This window comes from Thermobia domestica, chromosome 9 (assembly GCF_964235325.1).
Source record: "Thermobia domestica chromosome 9, izTheDome1.hap1.1, whole genome shotgun sequence".
Classification (NCBI taxonomy): Eukaryota; Metazoa; Arthropoda; class Insecta; order Zygentoma; family Lepismatidae; genus Thermobia; species Thermobia domestica.
This window is the reverse complement of record NC_137462.1, coordinates 45,718,626-45,741,485: the sequence shown is the minus strand read 5'-3', so window position 1 is coordinate 45,741,485 and position 22,860 is coordinate 45,718,626. Positions and strand designations below refer to the sequence as shown.

At 36.3% G+C, this 22,860-nt stretch overlaps 1 protein-coding gene across 1 annotated transcript in view; it reads right to left on the bottom strand.

Annotated features, from left to right (window-relative positions):
* LOC145694630 (uncharacterized) overlaps window positions 1-22,860 on the bottom strand; it is a gene marked incomplete in the record, with an annotated part of 79,597 nt that overhangs the window by 944 nt on the left and 55,793 nt on the right. Inside the window, 5 exon segments of the mRNA XM_081771037.1 lie at window positions 1-2,973; window positions 5,069-5,187; window positions 9,155-9,221; window positions 14,912-15,007; window positions 17,441-17,536. Of these exon segments, the coding sequence (XP_081627163.1) occupies window positions 1-2,973; window positions 5,069-5,187; window positions 9,155-9,221; window positions 14,912-15,007; window positions 17,441-17,536 (3,351 nt within the window).

Sequence of the window (22,860 nt, the reverse complement as noted above, 5' to 3'; positions counted from 1 at the left end):
CTCCTCTTCTTCAGCAGTTATTTGGGTATCTTCAGCCTCTTCAGGTTTAGCTTCAATCTCATCTTCTGGTTTATCCTTTTCACTTACTTGACGTTTCTCCTCTTCAAGTTTCTCAGCTTCATTCGCGGCGATATTCTCCTTTTCAGTCTCACTTTCATTTACTGTAGTTTCTTCTTCAGTTAATAAACTCTGTGATTCCTCCTCTTCAGGTGACTCTTGTGACTCTTCCGCTAAAAGACTCTGTGATTCTTCCGTTAAAAGACTTTGTGACTCTTCCAACAGACTCTGAGACTCTTCTGCTTCTTTCTCCTCTTCCGCACCTTCTTCTTTCTCCTCTTCCTCTTCCGCACCTTCTTTCTCGTCCGCACTCTTTTCCTTTTCTTCGTTTTCGTCCACTCTCTTTTCTTTCTCTTCCGCACTCTTTCCTTTTTCTTCTTTCTCTTCCGCACCCTTTCTCTCTTCTTCTTTTTGTTCCCCAGCAACTTTTGTCTGCTCAGGTTGTTCTTGTTCCTCGTGTTCTATCTCTCCTATAACTTGCGTTGGTGCATCACAAATCGAGTCGTAACTTTCACTTGAATCGTTCTTTATTTCCTGATCACTCACATCATCTTTATTTTCCTTGTCTTCAGCCTTTTTGTCGGTCTCCTCTTCTTCTTCATTAAGCGTACAAATTTGCGTTGGCGCATCAAAATCATCCATTTCACCTGTTTCATCTAGATCTACCTGCTTTTCGATCTTTGTATCTTCAGCAGTTTCTACTTCATTTTCAGCAGTGGACACTTCGCAAGTTCTTTCTTCTTCCTTGGCTTCAACTGGTTCTGAAACATCCATTGCTTCATCATTCTCCTCCCTTTCAACATTTGAAATATAATTTCCTTCATTCTCCACAGTTTCTACTTCTTTTACTTGATCGCTTAGAGAGCTTTCACTTTCTTCAATCTTTTCTGGTTCCACTAATTCAAGAACCTCTTTTTCTTCTTTCTCGTCTTCCTCCTCTTTGCTTTGGGATTCCTCCATATCAACTGTTTTATCCTCTGTCTCATCCCCATCTTTCCATCTCTCTAATGAATCTGCTTGTCCTGTTTCTGGTTCTTCTGATTTCTTTACTGAAACTTCTGGCTCTGTACTAGTCGTGTCTTCTTCGATAGCTTTATCAGAGTCACCTTCTATATTCTCTCTTCGTGAATCTTCATCTTCCAATTCACGATCTGCAACAGCCTCTTGTGTTTCATCATCTACAACCTCCTCCTCCTCTTCCTCTTTGGATTCACTTTCTTCTTTTCCCTCTGAAATTTCTTCTTGTTCTTTCGATTCTTCACGAGACTCATTTTCTTTTGTCTCGCGACTCTCCAAGGATTCTTCCACACTCTCGGACTGCTCTACAGCTTCACTAGAATTCTCGTCCTTTTCTGTCTGCATACTTTCTACTGGCTGATCTTCTGACTCCGAAGATTTCTGTTCATCTGCGTCCTCAGCAGAAGGCTCGTAGACATCCATACTTTGCTCACCAGGTTCAACTTCCATCTCTTTTACTTCTGAAGGAGGGACATCTTCGGTTTCCATAGCCTCGGAACTGTCCTCCTGTAGTTGCGGCGATGGAGCTTTTTCTTCTTCTTCAGACGGTACCTCAATATCTTCAGTCTTTTCATTCTCTATTTCTGTTTTTTCCGGTTTACCACTATCCTCTACTTGTGGTATTTCTGTACTGCTATCATCGTCCACTAATGCTACTTTTTCTACTGGTTCCTCCGATTCTTTTGTTTGTTCTGACTTCTCTTCGTTTACATTTGTTTCAGTTTCTATTTCCGCTTCACCCGCCGAGAATTCGTTAGTAGTATTGTTCTGACCTTCTGTAACTGAAACTTCACTTTGTTGTATATGTGACCTATCTGAATTATCATCTTTCTCTTCACAAAGGTTAGAAGATTTCTCAGTTTGTTCCGGTTCTCCTTCGGGTGCTTTGGTTTCTTGGGGCTCCATTAACTGAGTAGGCATATCATATATATCCTCCGAATCCATCTTCTCTGATTCCTTATTTCCTTCAGTCTCTTTATTTTCTTCTTGGGGTGGTTTACTCGGCTTTGTTGTGTCCTCATTCCTTGGTATTACCTGTGTTGGCATATCATAAATATCATCAGTAGCCTGAGTTTCCATGTCAAAAATTTCATCACCATCTTTGCAAGATTTATCTGGAGAAATTTTCTCGTCTATGTTTTGAGTTTCCATTTCAAATATATCTTGCTCCGATTTCCTACCACTGGATGATTTCTGTGGAGAAGTCTCATCTTGGAAAATTTGCGTTGGAGCGTCAAAAATATCATCCTTCGATTCAGTCTCATTCTTCGAGGTATTTTCGTTCTCTGTTTCGGGTTTCCGTCTCTCCTCTTTGGGTTTAAACGGCTGCGTCGGTGCATCGAAAAGATCTTCATCTTCCTCACTCGATATATCATCAAGTTCCAACCCTTTTGTGGCAGAGTTCCCCTCATCTCTATTCTCAGGCTCTACTGTGTGATTAACTTCTCCATTTCGAGCGTTCTCCCGAAGATTAGGATTTGGCTGTGTTGGCATGTCACATATATCATCATCTTCGTCCAAGAGATCCGAAGATGCAGCAGGAACTTTAAAAGGACTTGGCGATGATTCTTTCTTTGGAGGCAAAATGTTATTACCCTTTGGTGTTTTATCCTCTACATTCACAAGCTGCGTTGGCTGATCAAATATATCATCATCCTCGGTGGTCTGTTCTTTTGGTTTTTCGTCAGGAACATACGCTTGCGTCGGAGCACTGAAAATATCATCATCTCCTGACAACTGGTCTTCAAAGCTTGTGTCTTGTAAGTTCCTCGCTCCGTCTTTGTGGTTATTTTGTACCGAATCTTCTTCGGCATTCTCTGTTCCGTTTTGTCTACTGCTATCATTCAACGGTGGTTTCTGTGATGATTCTATGATCGATGAGTCCGGAGAAATGATAGTCTGAAAAAAAAAAAAAAATATCTATATATATTGTTTTCTACATTTAATAACCAAAGAAATAATTATATCTCTGTACACTCATATTAAAGTTAGAATACAGTAGATTACATTTCTTTCCCTCGAAGACTAAGGCTGTCACTGTTCTTCAATTTCATTTACAATTTAATAAATGCATGAAAAAAAAAAAAAAAAAGTAAGTCATGTTCTCCGATTATTTGATATTCTAATATGGGAATATCTCACTGAATACGGGTCCAGGTCTCATAATTTCGATGTTGAAAAAAGGCATTAAACTCAAACGAACCATCATATGTAGACTAATCATAAAAATCCGTGCTAAGTGCCAAAATGAAAATGTTGAGTAAAAAGCCCAGATTTTACTTCAGAACTGGTGGGACATATAGCCACGAGCTTTCTTCTAGCGAATATTTGAACGCGAATACTACAGTGAATACTAGAGAGCCCGTTGTGCACCCAGGTTCCTCTAGTATAAACAGTGAAACCTGTGTAAGATGGAACCACAATATGTACTTCATGAGAGTCAATTTACGAAATCAGTGAAACGCATCTAAGCTGGACATCTGTGTCCCTTCAAAAACTGTCCTAGTTCAAGGTGTGTCCAAGACAAAGGGGTAAAAGTTTATATCGTACCCATATTATGTAATGAATAATGCTACACTATTACGTGCACCAATATACTGTATTGTGTGCAGAATAACATTTACATATGTTGCTCTTATTTAATACTTTTACACTATCTTCATGTAGAAACCAACTGAATTGAACTGTACAATAGATTGTGGGGTACATACTATATAATGCAGTTTATAATGTGCATAATGTATCAGAGTATAACTTAACTGTCAACTGTTGATCCATTCTCCTTTTTATTTTTATTTATTTATTTTTTGTTTGTTTTGGCCCAACTTCGTTTCAAATGTGTGTGTCCAAGATGCAAGACAGAGGGGTGATCAGGTTATAGGAGTTTCAGTAAACAGAAAGTAATTGGGGGGAGGGGGGGGGTCAGATTCAGAAGGGTCCAAGTTGGAAGAGTTTCAATGTAATAGCAGCATTCCTCAGATATGCGACTAAATTTAAACAGATACCTAAGAGATTTTTATTTCTATCTTTCTAGGGTTACATAATACTTTTTGCTAGCAATGTTACTCGTTTCACAATTTGGTCGTTAATATATAGTGAGATTAGAAATTTCCCAACTGGTAATGGAACAGAAATTCTAAAAAAATATCTTTACTCCAAATAAAAAAAAAAAAGAGAAAAAGGATACGACAGGCAGTGCCTCTTCCTATGGAATACAGGAATCGCGCTACATGTTGATCATGAGCATAGCTGACAGATGAAAATAGAGCAGCGTACAGCCACCAACTACTTCTGCACAACGGCCATGGTCGAAGTAATGTTTGAATAGTTTATGTTGCTTGTAGCATTCTTTAATGATGTCTTCTTTCTCCATATGAAAATATCCTCACTTTCTTTTTAATTTTGCCACGATTAAGGAGGAATTTTACATTACCTTATACAGGGTGTTTCAAAACAACACCGACAACGTTTGGGAGGTGATTCATGACACCAAGATAAGATAAAAAGAATAGACCAACCTGGGTGCACAAATGCTTCCTTTCGGAATTATAGGCTGCCGAAAATATGAAAAAATGACCTTAAAGGTCCACAGCTCCACAACTATGGGACCAACCGTAGTCGGGTCGAGACTTTATTTGGGAACTAATATGTACCCTATCCAAATATCCAAGTTTCAGAATCCTCCGAAGGTAGTTGTTGAGTGCTTCAAATTATATGCCCGTAGCCAAACTCTCTCTATAAAAATTGTTGAGTGAGTACAGCAGGATTCGGAAACATGTATTCTTAGATAGTGCACATATTAGCTCCTAAGTTAAGTCTTAACCTGACTACGGTAGTTCCATATTTTACCTTACTACGGTAGGTTGCGCCCAAGTTGGTCTATATTTTTTGTCTTATTTTGGTGTCAGGAATCACCTCCCAAATGTCGGTGTTGTTTTGAAACACCCTGTATAATAACGTTGTATTATTCTGGGTGATAGGTAATTAAACATACCTTATTTTGTGTCAACGGAGGTGATTCTGGAACTAATAGCACGGACTCCTTCAGAGCTGAGATCCTCTGGTCAGTCCTGTTTGGAACAGGAGTTTCCGGAATAACGAACATACTGCCATCTAGAACACAAAAAAGCGAAACTATAATATAAATACCATACTATGAAATTAGATGTTAAATATGGACCATGCTTTATTTATGAAATCAACTCTTTAGATTAATATCCTATGATCTGTAAGCTAAACGAAATGGTAATAAATATACATTACAATATTCACAGTATTCACAGTACAATATTCACAGTACTGTTCAGATAAAAAGAGTAATTTTCCATGCATTTTAGATTGGACTAGTACGTTACCAACAACACATTTTAAGGAAAATAGTTTAACCCTCGAGTAGTCGCGCCGCGGTCAAAAGCACCGCAGGGAAATTATTTTCGATCGTGTGTCCATTCTGTTTGTCCGACAGACTTCTCCGTCTAGCTAATCTTCCCCCTCACCTTCCCGAACATTCCTGCTCAATCACTCCGTTATCCGTTATTTAGTTTAACTACTAGTGATTGTTTAGTGATTCTGCGGTGCTTTCCACCGCGCGCGACTAACGGTGTAATGTTTTTTTCTCAGTGTTTCGCTCTGCACGTGACCTTTGCTTTGGAGATGTTTTAAGCTTTATAAACTCAAATATTATTTTAATGGACAGAAAAGAGGTCGACAGAGTTAACAAACTGATACCAAGTATGAAAAAAGAGAAAATTAGAAATGAACAGCTTAAAACAGGGGAGGGAAATGTTAGGAATGGACTATTTGGATATATATATATATATAATATGAGTGAACACGAAAGGTGAAGTGAGGAGTACGCAAGCGAATCTGAAGATCTTAAACCCAGAAATAACCAGTGATTACCCGAACGTAGTCAGAGCAGGAGAGGACGAAATAAGCGACTACGAAGTGTAGAACAGTGTAAATTTGAATATAACCTAAAATAATTCAATATAGTGCTGTATAGGTGAAATTTCAAAATAACAGGACCGTAAAATAATTCAATGTAAATTTGATTTGATTTCAATTTAGCGCCCTTTTCAGCATCAAGGCTATGTAAGACGTGGGCCTACTGCTTAACGAAGGATCCGAACCACATGAGGTCTCACCGTGAATCGAAGCGGAAGTCCCACGCCAAAGGCGTGTATGCTAACCGCTTAGCTACGAGTGAGCTCTAATTCAATGTAAAATGCGCTGTGAAGCTTTGTTTTAGTGTATGTTTATATAGTATATTTTTAACTAATTTACTAGTGCATTTATAATTTTAGACGAACCAGAGTTGACAAAAAGATCATCATCAGATTTAGAATTTTCAATAAAACCCGTGTGTAGCTATCTATCTAAAGAAATATGTAACGAAAAAAAAATATTCCAAATGAGAAATAACAAAAAGGACATGTCTAATTGTAGGTTTCTCTAATAGTTATTACTGTAAAACTTATTACAATAATAAAAATGTTATTCCCTCTTATTCAGAAAATATACAAAATTACGTTTCTAATACAAGAAAAATGTTTAAAACGATATTTGCAAGACATTACGTTCGTGCGGTCCTTTTGACCGCGCGCGACTACTCGCGTTACTTTTTCAGCGCGACTTCTCGAGGGTTAATATATTCGATAAAACTCAAACTAAGATAAAATTTCTAGCTGCCCAGCAAAAATAATGGGATTTTTACAAATAATAATCTTTTAGTATAATTTTTTTCCCATATATTATTATAAAAAAACAGATTGTTTCTAATTCTTACTATCTGAGATTGAAGTCGTTTTTCTTTTCTTAAGATTTTTAAAAGTCAACAAATTCAGAATGTCAAATACTTCAAAGTTCTAACATTAAATTGCTATTTTATCATAAGGAAATTACGTAAAATTTTCCAACATTCTCCTCTAAAAGTTCATTTAGCAAAAACAGATTACATTACAACTGTAAACAAAGAACTTCAGAGTGTATTTCAAATTATCCAACTTTTCTTTCCAAATATCATCAGTACAAGAATTACGATCATTGTTAATGGTTTTAATTTTCTTTCGAACAAACAAAAGTTTAAAATACATAGGGAAACAACCAATCAATTTTCCACACATTGTATACTCTATAGGTGCGAATTCTATAAAATTCCAAGAGTATAGAATCACGTTCTCCGACTTACCCGTGCCGGTGCATGAACCATTATGCTACGCGGTCTGCCTTCTGACCATCTACACACACACTTTCGCCCTTAAAGTTACTGCTCAGCCATTTAGACCACATGGGCTATACCACTACTTTTGAACTCCATACTAATAAGCATTCAATAACGGATTAATTAGGTATTAATAATATTCAGTGTGAAAAAATTTATACATCATTTCTTGCATTTCGAATTGCTTACAGTATCAATTAAATGGTTCATATTTATCATGCAACAAACAACGCAGAACACCTTCTAGCGGACATAGAATGGGGAAAAAAAATTGTTTCCTCTATTAACCCAATAATGTCTAATTCAACCATCACAGATATTCATTAATATAGACACGAGTTGTTCAAGAAAAACAAGAGCTGAGGTACAGTCCACTAGTGTGAAAGACTGAACATCGACCTCAAAAATTACAATATGTAGATGGTAACGGAAGAAAATAGGCAGAGTAGTAGTTAGCATAACGGCACATTAAGCTAAAGACGCAAATCGATTCGAGGTCCAATCACACTTTTTCATTCTCTGAATTATCTTCTACAGAAGGTTATTTGGTTTACATCCGACAGAATGGAAGGATACTCACCAGAAAAGAAAATTCGTCGCCGAGACTAATAATTTTCTATTACATTCCCAGCACTGCGGAGTATAGCCCGAGATCGTAATTTTCACTGCAACGAACTACCTTGGAGCACACGCATAGGAATTCCATCTCATTCCTCTCTGCAGATTTCCCATAGACAGTGATGATGATGTTATGGACGTCGTTCTAACAGTCCAACTGCGCAAAAATCAACTAGGATGGTGTCAGGAGTTTTGAAGGGAATGCCATGAAAAGAAATGACATGGATTCCTATTTCCTGCTTTGTGTCATGATAAAATCCGAGCGGATGGGTGAACGTTTTGTCCATGTGGGTCTGCAAGTGTCTTGTTGGCTCCGTACAAACGAGGGATGTCTTTTCAATAGATTTGGGCCACGATGAATTGCTGAAAGTATACAGCATTTACTTTTACGTTTTAGTACACTTTACGAGCCTCGACTTTCCCTCGTAACTGAATCCGGTGACAATCACGATTTCCTGCAAGAGACTTTATCTACATTAGCAATGCATTCGTTGCGAGACACATCACGAGACGTAATTGCCCAAATGTTTTTATTACAGGTAAGATGAATGTAAATGTCATACAATGTAACAACTATCTTCCATTTTGACATCCCTTCCCCACCGAAATGCCTCTCCTATAGTTGTCGTATGTTCAGTGATGTGGCATCTGAGGAGCTTATGGCTAACAGTGGACTGTACCAGATTTAATCTCTACGTCATGTTACGTAGGGGTGATGAATGCACCTGGCCTGCCAGTCGATGAATTTCACGAACCACCTCAGGTGACAATTTCACTGTTAACTTCAAATGCTTTTCAAGGATCTCATTTATGTTTGCCTGGACACGACATCTTTTGCTGTGATAACTCCGATGGTTAGATTTTTCCAACACAGTTTCAGCACTCTGTTGTACAAAAAAGTGTCCTTGGAAAGGACTTTCCAAATAACAGTTCACTTTCGCCAGCATTTCACTAGCACCATACGACAATCTGGCACCTATAAACTGACACAGCAGAATGAAAAAGACACCAGTATTATGTTTCTGGCTCACTACAAAAAGTAGCTGCAATGTGACAAAATCGGTTGGATATACATTGAACAATCTTCTGTAAATATGTGACTGCTAGAAAGTTTTTTTTTTTTTTTTTTTTTTTTTTAATATTATCCATTGTTTTCCTGTTAGTTTGATTTTAAGAATAATCAACATCTTACTTCTAGCAAAACTAAAATGTTAATCAAAAGAGTTGTGCTAAACTTACCTCTACTTGAGTCCTCTAAATTCAGCATGGAGTCTGACCCCGTTGTCTCACTTTCTTCATCTTGTAGCTACAAAAAAATAATAAATAAATAAATAAACTTATATGGATAATCTATTATATTTCTATTTCACAGAAGCAATACTACGAAACATAATTAACGTAAATAAATAAAAATTAACTAATTAGTCTGAAACAATCTTGCTATCAGCGCAAATGAAACAGTATAATATATCTAGAATTTCTTTCATCTGACGCGACAGCTCTTTAGAAAGGTCAAAACTTTCTTCTTTGCCAAGAATTTCCTTTTCTTAGTTCCCAGTTGGCTTACACTATAGAATCAACACAATTCCGTTACCACTAAATGCAGCATCCTTGCTTTTAGTATACGAGACCTGGATTCCATACCCAGCATACATATTCAACTGTACGACCATTTTTCATACAACCTTATACTAAAATAGGATGTTAAAATTAAAGAACGTATAGAATTAAGCTCCATTAATGATTTGCTCTACGATGTCATACAACTTCTTGTGCAGATATTTGTCTTTTCAGGTTAAAGCGTCCTGAGCTATGCCACTTCACAATAGAGGACGATATAGGTTGTCCAAGACTGGTATCTAGGGATCGGGCAGTGACAAGTCATGTGTCGGTTCAATAGTATTTCGCGCGTAAATAAGGCCACAATACGATTGCAAACACATCGATCTATAACTGACAGAAAAAAAGCTAATACTCCGCCTTTAAAAAAAAAAAAATGTTACTATTATGGGAATGTGATCTATGGGAATATGATCTAATATCCGGATACGACGTCACTGCAAATTACTACCCTGGAAAAAAACTGCGTTATATGTTGGAGTAGAAACGCTACGAAAAATTTATAATTGTTTCTAGATAGTGCAGCAACTCACAAAACTCAAGAAACATTCGCATTTGTTAGGCATGCGGACTTCAAATTGTTGCCTTATAGCCTTTATTTACAGTACTTTGACCCCTTCAGATTATTTCTATTTTTTCATAGCTAATAAACAACTGAAGGGTAGGCATTTCTCAACAGAGTATGAAGTATTTTCATCAACAGTAGAACTATAGTTTGAAAGCCTGATTGGGTATTCTTCGATAATCGAGAAAGTGTATCGTTCTGAGCGTCAATATTGGAAACAATTAAATCCTGCAAGTTTCATAAATGTGACTGTGTTGCTTCTATGCAAGGGCAAGTGTATATGAAGCGTTCCTGGTAGTAGGGAACTCAGCATCGGACCATTCTTTTTACTTGCCCAAAATAATAGTACTATTACTACTATACTCACATCCGAAACCACGACGAATGCTAAGGAACTCAACCAAACATAAGGAAAGGGGAAAGAAAAACTCATTTTACTACGAATGAACGAATAAACAGAGTAATTATTTACCACCATCTGTATTTTAACGACATAATCTTTCATCAGTCAACATAACTTTTTGCTGGACTTTCGCGCCCCACCAAGGAGATACGACCCTTGGAGAACATTGCTCTACGATGTTTAGTAAATCGATACAATATTTTAAATGTATTTCTTACATTCTTATCGCTTTTTTTAAATACTAAAATTCAGACGTAAATTACAATAAAGATGAAAATTTCAATCAATTTTGGACTTCATTCAAACGCAAACTATAGTTCCACACTCACCAGCAAAAATAAATACATATACTCTACATGCTAATTTGTCAATACCTTCCGAAAGAATTACAAATTAGAAAGAAGTTTTTAACAGAGTGCACAGAACTTCGTTTCTCTCTCTACGTCAAACCTAAATTAAACCTGCCTGACTCTTCCGAATTTGTGTAGGATATGTAGGATATATATCGACTTTCGCTGCCAACTGTTGCACATCTGTCACACCTGCAAAACACTTTCTCAAGTTTCCACAAATATGAATTACGTCTACAGAAACAATGGACATTTTTATTTTTCTAAATTTTAATTACTATTTTTAGAATTAATGCTCTTCCAATTTACTATATAACTGAACCCAGGTTCCACCACGTCTTTCCCCCCCCCCCCAAAAAAAAAGAAAAATTCTGCCATATGACCACTGAACCCGTTGTCAGGTATTGTCTTCCAAAATTAATTACCATATAACGTGTAATATTAAGAATAAATAAACAAACGAACTTTGTTACGATTAACTGAAATTTGGATAAATTAAAGGCAACTATCGGTATATATGACGTAAATTAGTACTATGCTTTGTCTACCTTAACTCCCATCCTCCAGATTGCCTCATGCTCATTTATTTCCGTAATCCAATCTAATTTGAAGATTCATCTCTATACAAGTTTTTTTCTCTATTATATGCCGCCTTCTTTCGTGCTGGCTCCAACCTTTTATTTATTTATTTTATAACAGCACGCAAACATATTTATTCCCTTATACTTTGGGTCATACTTAGAGAGCTCTTTTTCCAAGAATTCTGAAAACCCTGTCCACCCCTCTAAACCTTCCGCTAACTAGTCTCCGCGACACGTGGTAGACATAGTGATGGGCAGTGGGAATATTCCCAGTGGGAAGGAATTTAAAAATGGGAATATTCCCGGGTTTTTTCCCTGGCCTATAAATTCCCGGGAAGGAATTTATTTCCATTTCTTTACTTTTTCTTACAAATTATGTGAACCATATGACTAATTACTTTATTTTAATATATTATGATTTACTTGTAGGTTTTAAAGAATTTGGAGGTTAAAAAATTTAAAATTATTTGACGGTACTTTATATAACTAATAATATGATTTTTTAGTTCCATTTTCATTTGCATTAAAAAGTAAGGTAATTGTTTAGTATTGGGGGGCCAAAACTAGCAAAAAGTAGGATGATTTGGGGAAGAAATGAGTTGATAGTGATGTTCAAGTAGTCAAGAAAGTGGCGAACACATTTTTTTAGGGCAATAGGTGATTTATACAAAACGGAAAGGTAAGTGGAAGTGATTTATGTAAAAAAAAAAAAAAAAAAGTGAATTGTTGGGAACGAAGATAGAAAACAACCTGCCATGCGGGACTGTAACCCGCGTTCATTCGCTAACGCTCGCTCTACAATGCTGTCTGAATTTGATGTTGGTAACGTAATTTAACGTATGAAACCATAAAACAACCGCATCGGAATAGAATATCGCAAAAAAGTAAGTGAAAAAGATGGCCCCAAATGATAAAGAATAGCCAAAATTAGCAAAGTACTAATTTACAAATGATGAAAAGGAACCATTTTGTAAAGTAATTTAGAATTATGTAGAAATAGATATGAAGAACTATTAATAAACCCTGAACCATCATTAGTAATAGACATCGGTCTGTCTCCTCTCTCTGACTCGAATTTCTGAAGAGGTACTCGGACTTCTTTTACATGTAAATTAACGTATGGAATTTCGAGAAATAGCTAGAATGAAAGGTCGTGTATGGCAATGTTACGTGCTAAAATATAAAGATAAGGAAGTATCTTGCAAATTTTGTGAACATAAATATGTATGTGCAAATGTTAATAAATTGCTGAGACATGTATCTTCTAGCATTTACCCAATCTAATTGGTTTATAACATTTATAAATTTAATATGTTTATAATATCAGTAATAGAGTCAAGTTGAGCAAATCCACTTACATATAAATTTAAACTGTTGCTATATAATTTTTTCACACATATTTAATTGATAGAACATATTGTAAATAAACAGACATTTATGCTTACTCTCTAAATATAATTAAATATTAATAAAGTAACATAGTACCGTTCAGAATATACATTATAAAGAATCCTCTGTGGACAACAGTAATAATATGCTGTGATATAAAAATTAATTCAACTTTGAAATCATAATTTAGTAATAGAATGGAATTTTCTTTCTGATTGTACATAAATTCCCGGATAAATTCCCATTTTGGGAATCTTCCCGGGAATATTCCCAAGGAATATTCCCGAAAAATATCTTCCCGGGAATTTACCCATCACTAGGTAGACATTTATGATCCCTTCTGGCTAAAAACCAATGTTGTCCTTTTCCTTCCTTCCTTTTTCCTAGTTGAAATATATTTTTTTTTTAAATTTTTGTTGTTGTTAACTGAAAATAGGAAGGTAAGCTTTCTCCTTATTTTGCCGGACTTTAACTACACAAGTGGATTGGAGGTACGGCAACACAGAGCAGTGACAGCTTACACGCTCGCGAGGACTAACCGAGGGTTGTGGGGGTGAAAAGAAGCAGTGGTTGGGGAAAGGGCCCTTTAAGGCTGTCCCGATGTATAGCAACATTTTCCTCTTTCCGAGTCAGTTTAAATTTTTCCCCAAAAATATTCAGCAATCCTATATTGTTTCACTGCTACCAAATGTTTTTGAGCCCTGTATCGAAGCGCGTTAAGAATTCAGCGTAATGATCATCATGGTAACAACACGAATATGACGTTAACGCTGACACAGTCGATTTACCGTATAAATAACTACATTCAAATGAATGGAATATCCACTTCTATTGCCAATTGTAGGACAGAAACTTAACAGCAGTTGTTGTAACTACAGAAACCCGATTATATTTTTAAAAACTTTGGGTGAAATTGGTAACTAGCACTCTTGAGTGCTAATAATAATAACTCCTTGGCGCTATTACCCACAACGAACTAGAGCCGGTTAGATGTTCCCAATGCATTCGGTCTCAACAGCACTATTTTGGACTTCCTAAACGAGGTTTAATACCTCTTAATTCAAGAAACACTCAAGTTTCTCACGATTCTTGATTAACATCGAGCACAGTAAGGTTACCACTCGGCTTACATGTGAAGAGTTAACAGCTGCCTGAATAAATTATGTCCGTATAAACAGACATCTTCCAAGTAAGCTTCCGGAAACTTTTTTTAACTACAAGACTAACAAAGACAACTTGAAACTATAGGACTTAATGAATGGGACGGTTTCCTGCTCAACAATACTTATTACAAAAGTAGAAAGAACTCGACTGCTTGACCTAAAACAATTGATACGTGGTTTGTTCAAAAAGTATCCAACCTTTTTTCCCCGTAAAAGTAGTTAGGAAGGCATGGTTTGATGCACGTATGTAAGTGATCCTAACGAACATTCTTCTCTCTCTAGCCTGCAGAAGCATCAGTTGCCGGCAGCCCGCTAATGACCAAGGAGATATAAGTGAGTAGTGTCGGAATTTCGTTTTTAACAAAATGACTGAAAGACATGAACAACACTACTGCACTAAAGTTTGTATCAAGCTTGGGGAATCCCAAATGGAAACTATTCGCAAGATTCGACACATCTTCCGGGACAATGCAATGGACACACGCACCCGCCCATTCTTCACATTTTATACAGACTTTCCTGGCCAAACTCACCACACCTATGTTTCACCAGGCTTACTACTTTCCAGACATGGGTCCATATGATTTCTGCCTTTTTCCCCAAGATGAAAATGCCTCTGAAAGGAACCACACTTCAGTTCAGAGAAGACACCAATGCAGAATGTGGCGGATCACTTTTGGGTAATATCAAAAGAAGCGTTCCAGAGCTGCTTCCAATGTGTGCAGTCGTTGCTTTGGGGACTACTTTGAAGGAATTACTGTAAAACTATGGTATCTGAATACACATTTTCTTAAATAAATGAAAAAAATCCGGATACTTTCTAAACAAACCCCATAAATTACCAGTTTTACTTGTGCACCTTTATTTTTTAACTTTCATAGCAATAAGCTTAAAAACATAAATAAAGCTAGCATTTGATTCTCACCTTATTCAGATCAGCAATATAAATACATATGACGTTTCCGAATTTTATTTTGTCTCCATCTTGTATACGATACCTAGTGTCCTTCACAAGTTTAGTCTGAAAGAGAACAGAAATCAACATAAGTAAGGAAATATTTAATATCTTCCTGCGTGGTATAATCTTATTGGCCATATACTACGTACATACCATGAGCGGTACAGAGATTGACCATTTCACAGCTATTTCCACGCTCATTATGTAAAAGTACGTTTCTATCTGCCAGTAAAACTCTCTGTCGGAAATACAAATTGATTTTCTGATAATGAAACTCCAAAATCCACGATGGCTCGGTAGTACGATGTTCACTCTTAGTAAGGTTCGCATGTGCAAATCTTGACCATGCTATGTAAACTCTATGAAAGACGCATCGTGTATCTATGTTCTTTTGGAGAAGTTCCATTTTATTGCAACATTCCACTAATTATTATATTAGAAAAAATATTTACTATCGTCCGGTAATAAGATATGCTTGCGGGCCACGATCCCTAAAGCAATTCCTCTCTCGCAGAATGGACTGGGGAAACTCGTGGAAAATCCCAACTGACAGAATACTTGAAATAATTGCATACAATTAATGAATCGAACAACATTCAATTTATTGGATTTTATAATTTTCTTGACGTTAGAACAAATAATGATAAAAACATTCTTTCAGTAACAGAATTAACAGTTACAATGCCTATAATTTAGTACAAATTCTACTGAGCTTTCATAACTTTACCTTACTTTAGGGTGGTAGCTTGCTAATTGAAGGTGACCATCAACTGCAGCATTAATACTGAGTCATTCCGATAGATAGTAAGCGTCTTCGTTGAAAGAAATCCCACAGGAGGAAAGGGGACGTAAGTTTGAATCATTCGGCATAAGACAATAGCTATCCCTTGCACGCAAATAATATCTCCGGCACGATATGTACACTAGGTTTCACTTTACCTTTACTTTATGCAGATTTATATCAGATGACCAAAGTATTGAAGCAACTTTCTTTTAAAGCATGCGCATTAATCATAAGTTATCGCAATCATGCATGTATATACTTCGTAAACAAATACTACTTCCGATATAAGTGACTACCACGAAGACAATCTTTTATCCTCTTCAAGCTGGTCAAGAGGCTGGTGCATTGCACGTGGTCCCGGGGTTTGATTGCCGATAGGAAAGCAAGCGACGTCTCAAATAGCATCGGTGTTAAAAAGGCCGCTAAACAAACAAATTGTTTATGTTACTATTCGCTCTTCAAAACAAACCAGATTTTTCACGTTTCAACTCTCGATCAGGATTCGAGTACAGATTGTATAGGTAAAACAGGAACATAATGTAAACCATATAAGGGTGACACTCAGAAAGTTTTGCAAATGACCTTTCAAAATTCCCCAATAATAAAATTTACTGAAGTATTTACCTTTATAATCCTTCAAAGAACTGTCCATTATATTTCACACATCTTTAGAGGCGCTGCAACCACTTATCAGAAGCAACATACTACTCCGACTGGGACAATGTCAGTGAAGCTGAATTTATGGCTTAAGCAAACTGTTGTATACTTTTAGAAGTCTTTCCAGCAATGTCAGACTTCAACCAAGGAAACGAGAAATCACTGGTGCAAGGTCGGGACTGTAGGGTGGATGCCCAAGAATCCGGACCTCTTCATCATTCAGTTTCTGCGCAATTGAACATATTTTTTGAGCAGATGCATAGTTATGTCGAGGTTTCAAAACGTTATGGATCATTTCTGGATTTTATTTGCTATGGTGTGATCGTGAAACTAACTTTCATCCCTTATACATATGTCTGTCAGTCGTTCTAGACCATTCGATGGAATAGTGAGCAATTTTGCCGCACAATCCTTCCTTGCCATCTTCTATTCATGAGTGAGAGAATAATGAATCACTTTGCACAGATCTTCCCCATATGCAAATGGTGGTGTGGTATCATATCAATACGACTAACACTAATCCCAGCTCCTATACTTCACATCTACACGATGATACGGTGATTTTCTCCCACTAATTGCCTCACCTTGTGAACTGTTCTCTCGTGCAAAGCTTTCAGGGGTTAGCCACAGCCAGGACGATCTCTCGAACTCTTCCTCCTCCTCAAATGATCAAATACATCTGATAATGATGTTAAATGAACGCATTTAATTCCTATAAGCTGCTTTCAAGTTCTGATGGATTTTCTTAGCGCTTTCGCCTCGTCTGTAAATCGAGTGAGAAATGCTAACCACCACCAACTCTAATTAGCACAAGCCTGTCTCACTCAGGCTGTACATGTTAAAGGTGGCACTGCTAGATGTTTTTATACGTCAAAGTACAGTGAATCTAGTTGTATTAATTAAAAGCCCACGACCATTGTAGTTCAGTGTGGACAAAGTCTGCACTTGCAAAACTATCTGAATAGACCTTGTAAGCATTCTCAAAAGATAATATATATATATATAGCGAAAGAATTCACAGAATACTGTATATGAACTGCACATGGGCTACTCACCATTCCCAAGAACGTCCCATTTGTACTTCCGAGATCAAAGAGCATATGGCTATCTTTCTGCAGCACTTCGATTCCAGCGTGTTCTTTGGAGATATTCTGCAATTACACAAAAGAAGGGAAAAAAATATTATATTATCTGACACTGATGACAGTCGTCAAATGTTCTACTACTAAATAGTTTCATACTATAACTAAACAGCTTGAAGAGCATAATAAAAAGCGGTAGTTTCTTCTTAAGTCGCCATAGCCTATACTTATACTTTTTTTTATTTTTTTAAGGAAAACAATTTTAACCGATTTCAACAAAACCACTAAAAAGCAGAAAATAATAATAATAAAGTACTCAAAAGCAGAGAATAATTCATTACTATTACCTATAAAAATTTTAAGTCTCTACAAAGCTAACAATTAGTTCCTCATAAATTTAGCATACAAACTTATTTTATATTAGATATTAATTTCTTTCGCTTGGAACAGACTTCAAAATTTTTATAGATAATAGTAATGAATTATTCTCTGCTTTTAGTGTGTTTTTGAAGTCGGTTATTTTTCTTTTTAGTTTAATTTTTCCACTTCTGCCGAACAGGACGATAAACTTCAACCAAACAAATGTAACAGTGTGTGAAGAATCGAATTAACTCTTTATTTTGGTTTGATTCGTTCATTGCTTCAACAATTTTTATCAAATAGGGTAAACCTAGTTTTTAAACAAAAGTAAGTCTGAACTTCGGGAACTCAGTGGATTGGCACTCACATAATCTGAGTTTCAGGAGATAGAAATCTCACGATTCAAACAAGTTAGCCTATCTATTAATTTTATTTGTATCGGGCGAACAAGAGCACTTCAGTTACTGCATTTAGGGTATAAGACACACGTAAACAAACTTCAGTTCTTAAACAAATTTGTTTCCTATATTAAAAAGAACTAATTACGCAAAATAAAATGGGAAACTATACAAAAATATATGTCGTGTTTGCTACGCAAACAACAATTCTTTTATTATTTCCTTTAGAGGCTGGGAGGTACGGTGGCTCAGTGGAAGAGCGCTTACTTGTACTGCGTGAGGTCCCTGGTTCGATCCTCAACTAAGTAAGTTTATGATGGATAACACTGTGCCCGTAGATTTTCTCCCACATTTTCATTCCAACAATTATTCCGTCATCATTCATTTGCTTTAATCATCTGTCTTCCTTAGCCTAGGGAGGGGGGTCGCGGTGGCTCAGTGGTCGAGTGTTCACCTCTGGTGCTTGGGATCCCGGGTTCGATCCCAGCCCCTGGTAAGTGAACTTTGTGGTGGACAAATACCGTATGCGTGGGTTTCCTCGGAGATCTCCCGTTTCCTCCCACTTTTTTCATTCCACCATTTCATTTATTTCTCATCATTACCGTCTCCTTTAGCCTAGCCGGTATAACCGCGGGACGTAATACTCAAAAGATTTTATTTTCCATTTTCCCTTAGCCTAATGGACATAATCATAGGACGTTATACTTAAAGATTACGTTTAATTTTTCTTTTAGAGAGGGAAAGGTGACTCAAGACATCAATGAGAATCTTGATACGAATATTAAGGTCCAAATAAATTTCGGGGAGAGGCATCGCTTCCCAGGATCGGCGCCCAAGCCTCGAGTTAGGGATGTTTATCTATTTTAAATTAAAATGCGCATCGTAAAAAAAAAAGGAAATAGAGGTGTTCAAAACGTTTGCCAAAAAAAAGGGAGGGTACCTCATGAGCTCTTCAAGTTGGTAATAAAACTCGGTATATAAACACTTCATTAAAATTAAATGGACACGTGTTTCAGCGTTTTCCAAAATGTCGCTTCTAAAGGGAAGTGAGCAATTTCTATATTTTAATTTCCGATTTTGTGTTTGTAAAAATGTTCAACGTAAGGAAATGGCTGAATCGTCTGAAATGGATTTTGAACGTAGTTAGAAATTGGACCGACCTAGGTTTCTATCATTTTACTTTGAATAAAATTTGTATCCTAAGGAGAGGAACGAGTTCAAATTTACCTTTCAAATATTTTTCACTCTTCCAGTGTAAGAAAAGAGCATTTCTGATAGTACTGTATGTAAAAACATTTAGTTGTACGCAATCTTGTGTGTTTATATAAAAAATACTGTTAATATATCTTAAGAAAAATGGGACAAAGTTTACGCATAATCAAAACCATGTTTATTCACTTGAAAATGCCTTATTTGTACTTTTTATGGTATTATGGTGAAGGTTATATATGAAACTAATTATGACGAGGGTGTGAAAAAAACTTCAATAAGTAGAGCAAGTCTATGGAATATGGTATTGACCTATTTTTTTCAACATCCGCTCTTTCATCCACTGCCGTCATCAAGTTACGTGTTTATAAAAAATATAAAGGGCTAAACAGAAATGAAAAAAAAAAAAAAGCTCAAAGAAGCAGTTTTACTTACTAGAAGGAACTAATTACATACAAAATAATTACTGTGGCTGCATCCTGCAAAGCCTTTCCATCCAGCCAAACAGCATACGTTCAGGTGGGTGACGCGTGGTCAGCCCATCGAACTCCCAATGCCTGACTTCTGGTCCTCAGACTACATTTTTACTCAAGTATGTAAAGCAGAATCAATCCAGACTATGTGTACCCGAGCAGAGTATTGCAGCCATTGGGAGTTCATAAGAAACTAAAACGAAATTGAAAGCAGACAACCTCATGACATGCGGCTTCAACTGCAATCACTCATAAATACACAAGATTGATGGCACATTACGTAAAATGAGATGTTTAATATATGTAAACAGAGTAAAGTGGGTTTGGGACTCAGGGCGACTCCTAAAATTTACACTTCAGTATGTTGTAAAGTTTATGAGGAACAAAGACAATGTGAGGATAAAGAGAAAACGTGCCAAAAGTCAAAATTATGCTGGGGGCACATAGTTTCAGTTTCACTAATTTCGCGTAACAATTCGTGTGACTATTTACATTTCTTCTTTTTCTATGATTTATTTTGTTTTGAAATCACAACATTCTGTATAGTTGTGAACGATGCTATCCTCATATCGAAAAAAGTACGTAACAAGTTCATACATTCCAAAAAATGGATTATAGTATTTAATTAAGAAGATCACCAGATTTGTTTAAAATATATGTTTAAAACTTAAATACACTATTCTTTTTTTAGTTTAACGCCCTACGATTAAGCACCGAGACAAAGGGAGACTGTGATGATGTGATGGAAGATAATGGTGGAGTGAAGTGGGAGGAAACGGGAGAACCCCCAGAAAATCCATGCACACTTTGTCTACCATAACAAAAGCCACTGGGAGAGAGTACAATTATTTTTGTTATTATACAGTACATAATAAAGTTTCTGTGAACATGTATATTTTAAAAATGTTTATCCTTAATATTTATGTAATTCAAGTATAACGTTACTTAAATATTTTATTTGAAAAAGTGGAAAAAGCTTTTTTTTTTTTAAAAAAACAAAATCTCTTCTGATATTTCACTTTTGTTGGAATATATTTATTTCAACCGTCTTAGAATAGAAGGGTTACTTTTAGAAGAGAAAGACGAATGTCCCATTTTGAACACAAGCCTATGACCAACATAAAAATAGAAAGTACACTCACACAGGGAGAAACACTATGCAATGTTGGAGTTTTCTAACGGGTTATCTTAGTTCTGATTAATCTGCGACTGGTTGGAAGAACTGGAGATCTCTTCGCTTGTCTCCGTTTGGAAAAAAAATGGTCTCGTAGGCTTGATTACTTTTACTTTGTCCAGTGCTGCATTCAGAATCATATACAGAGAACGCTGAGAGAAGGGCAAATAGTTAAAAATGGAAGCACTTTCGTATCACGTCCAATATCACGGATGGTCTCTGAGACAGGCTACCATTACATGTAAATCATTAAGATTCAATCTATAATTTTTCATTGCATTGGTTAACTAATATGTAATTTGGCTCTACCCATATCAGTAACAAACTTTTTTTTTTGTCTAGGATATATCACTTGTTTTCTTCTCTTATCATATTATTACATTTGAAATTAAATACCTTTTATCACACACAAACAAAATGGCTCTTTGGTATAACCACTGTAACTACTAAATGTCCTCTTAACTTTATCTATGTTTCTTATTTGTTTTTACCTGTTAACAACGTAACTACCAAACAACAGCAAAATCAACATTAATTAGTATTAAAGGAAAAGTAAATATCATTAAACTAATTATAATGATTTAAAAGAGAGAGAGGACGTCTCAAAAGCAAATTATTGAGTACTTCAGTAAGAACTCACACGTTTTCAATATTACTGTTGTACAAGATAAATCTGAAAAGTAAAAGTAATTGAAAATATTCGCTGACGTACCACGAAACTCCTATCGTGTGTACGCAAAGGGTTAAGCTGTCCGAATAGTGACTTCCAATGAAGAAAGAAAGACAATCCGACCAAAAGATATAATGGTAGAAACAAATGACCTGACCGCTATTGAAATTGTCGTTGCATCATTCGCCTGGTGAGAGTGCAATCGACATGAAAATGTTTAAACGTACTTGTAGTCCTCATGTAAAACGAAACGCTAACTATTCTGATTGAAACAAAATAAGATCGAATCTTCAACGTCTCCCACTATGTTCTAAAGCTAAAGAAAACAATAATAACCTGAAACAATTAGTAGAAGAGAAAATAGTCAGAAATTAGGTACACAGAAAATAATCAATCATACAGCGCAACCAGGGTTTGAACATGCAAGCCGGAGCCAACCACAGAATTTACACGGCCTCTTCCACTCAGGATCAAGCACCTATCTCGAAGTTCTAAGAGAGTCGCAGTGGCCCACATATTCTGTCCTGTATATGCAATCATCATCTACGACTCCGGCCCACAAACTGATAGCGGGAACCTAATAATTGCATACATGTGCATACGCATTCGACATCCAAAAAGAAATGATGTAACAAAAGGAAGCTCGTATCAGTCTCCAGATAAGAACCTCGTCCTAGAACCACAAGTGTAGTATCTCTGGAACGCGTCTACTACCAGTACATACATAAAATTTAAAAATAATAAACCGTCCGAATCTCACAGCCTTCAACTCAGATATAGCGCTAATTCTACTTAAAAACAAAAACATCTCAGTTTGTCAGTAATGTTAACATCCAAACTTCAAAAAAACATGAAGAGTTACGGGTTTGATAAATACCTAGGCAAAATTTAGATACTCATAAACCTATTATAAACGTAAATGCCTCAGTCTGTAGTACAGCAAATACTTAATTAAAAAAAATCTAGTTTGAAGTCCATTGGTGGGTCTAGCTCGGGGCCGCCTAGGCCCCCTACTTTTTTGAGCAGCAAAAATAATATATTTTTCAAAGTTTATAGTAAACTCATGATATACCTAGCATAGTCCGGGTTCTGGCTGCTCTCCTTCAGTT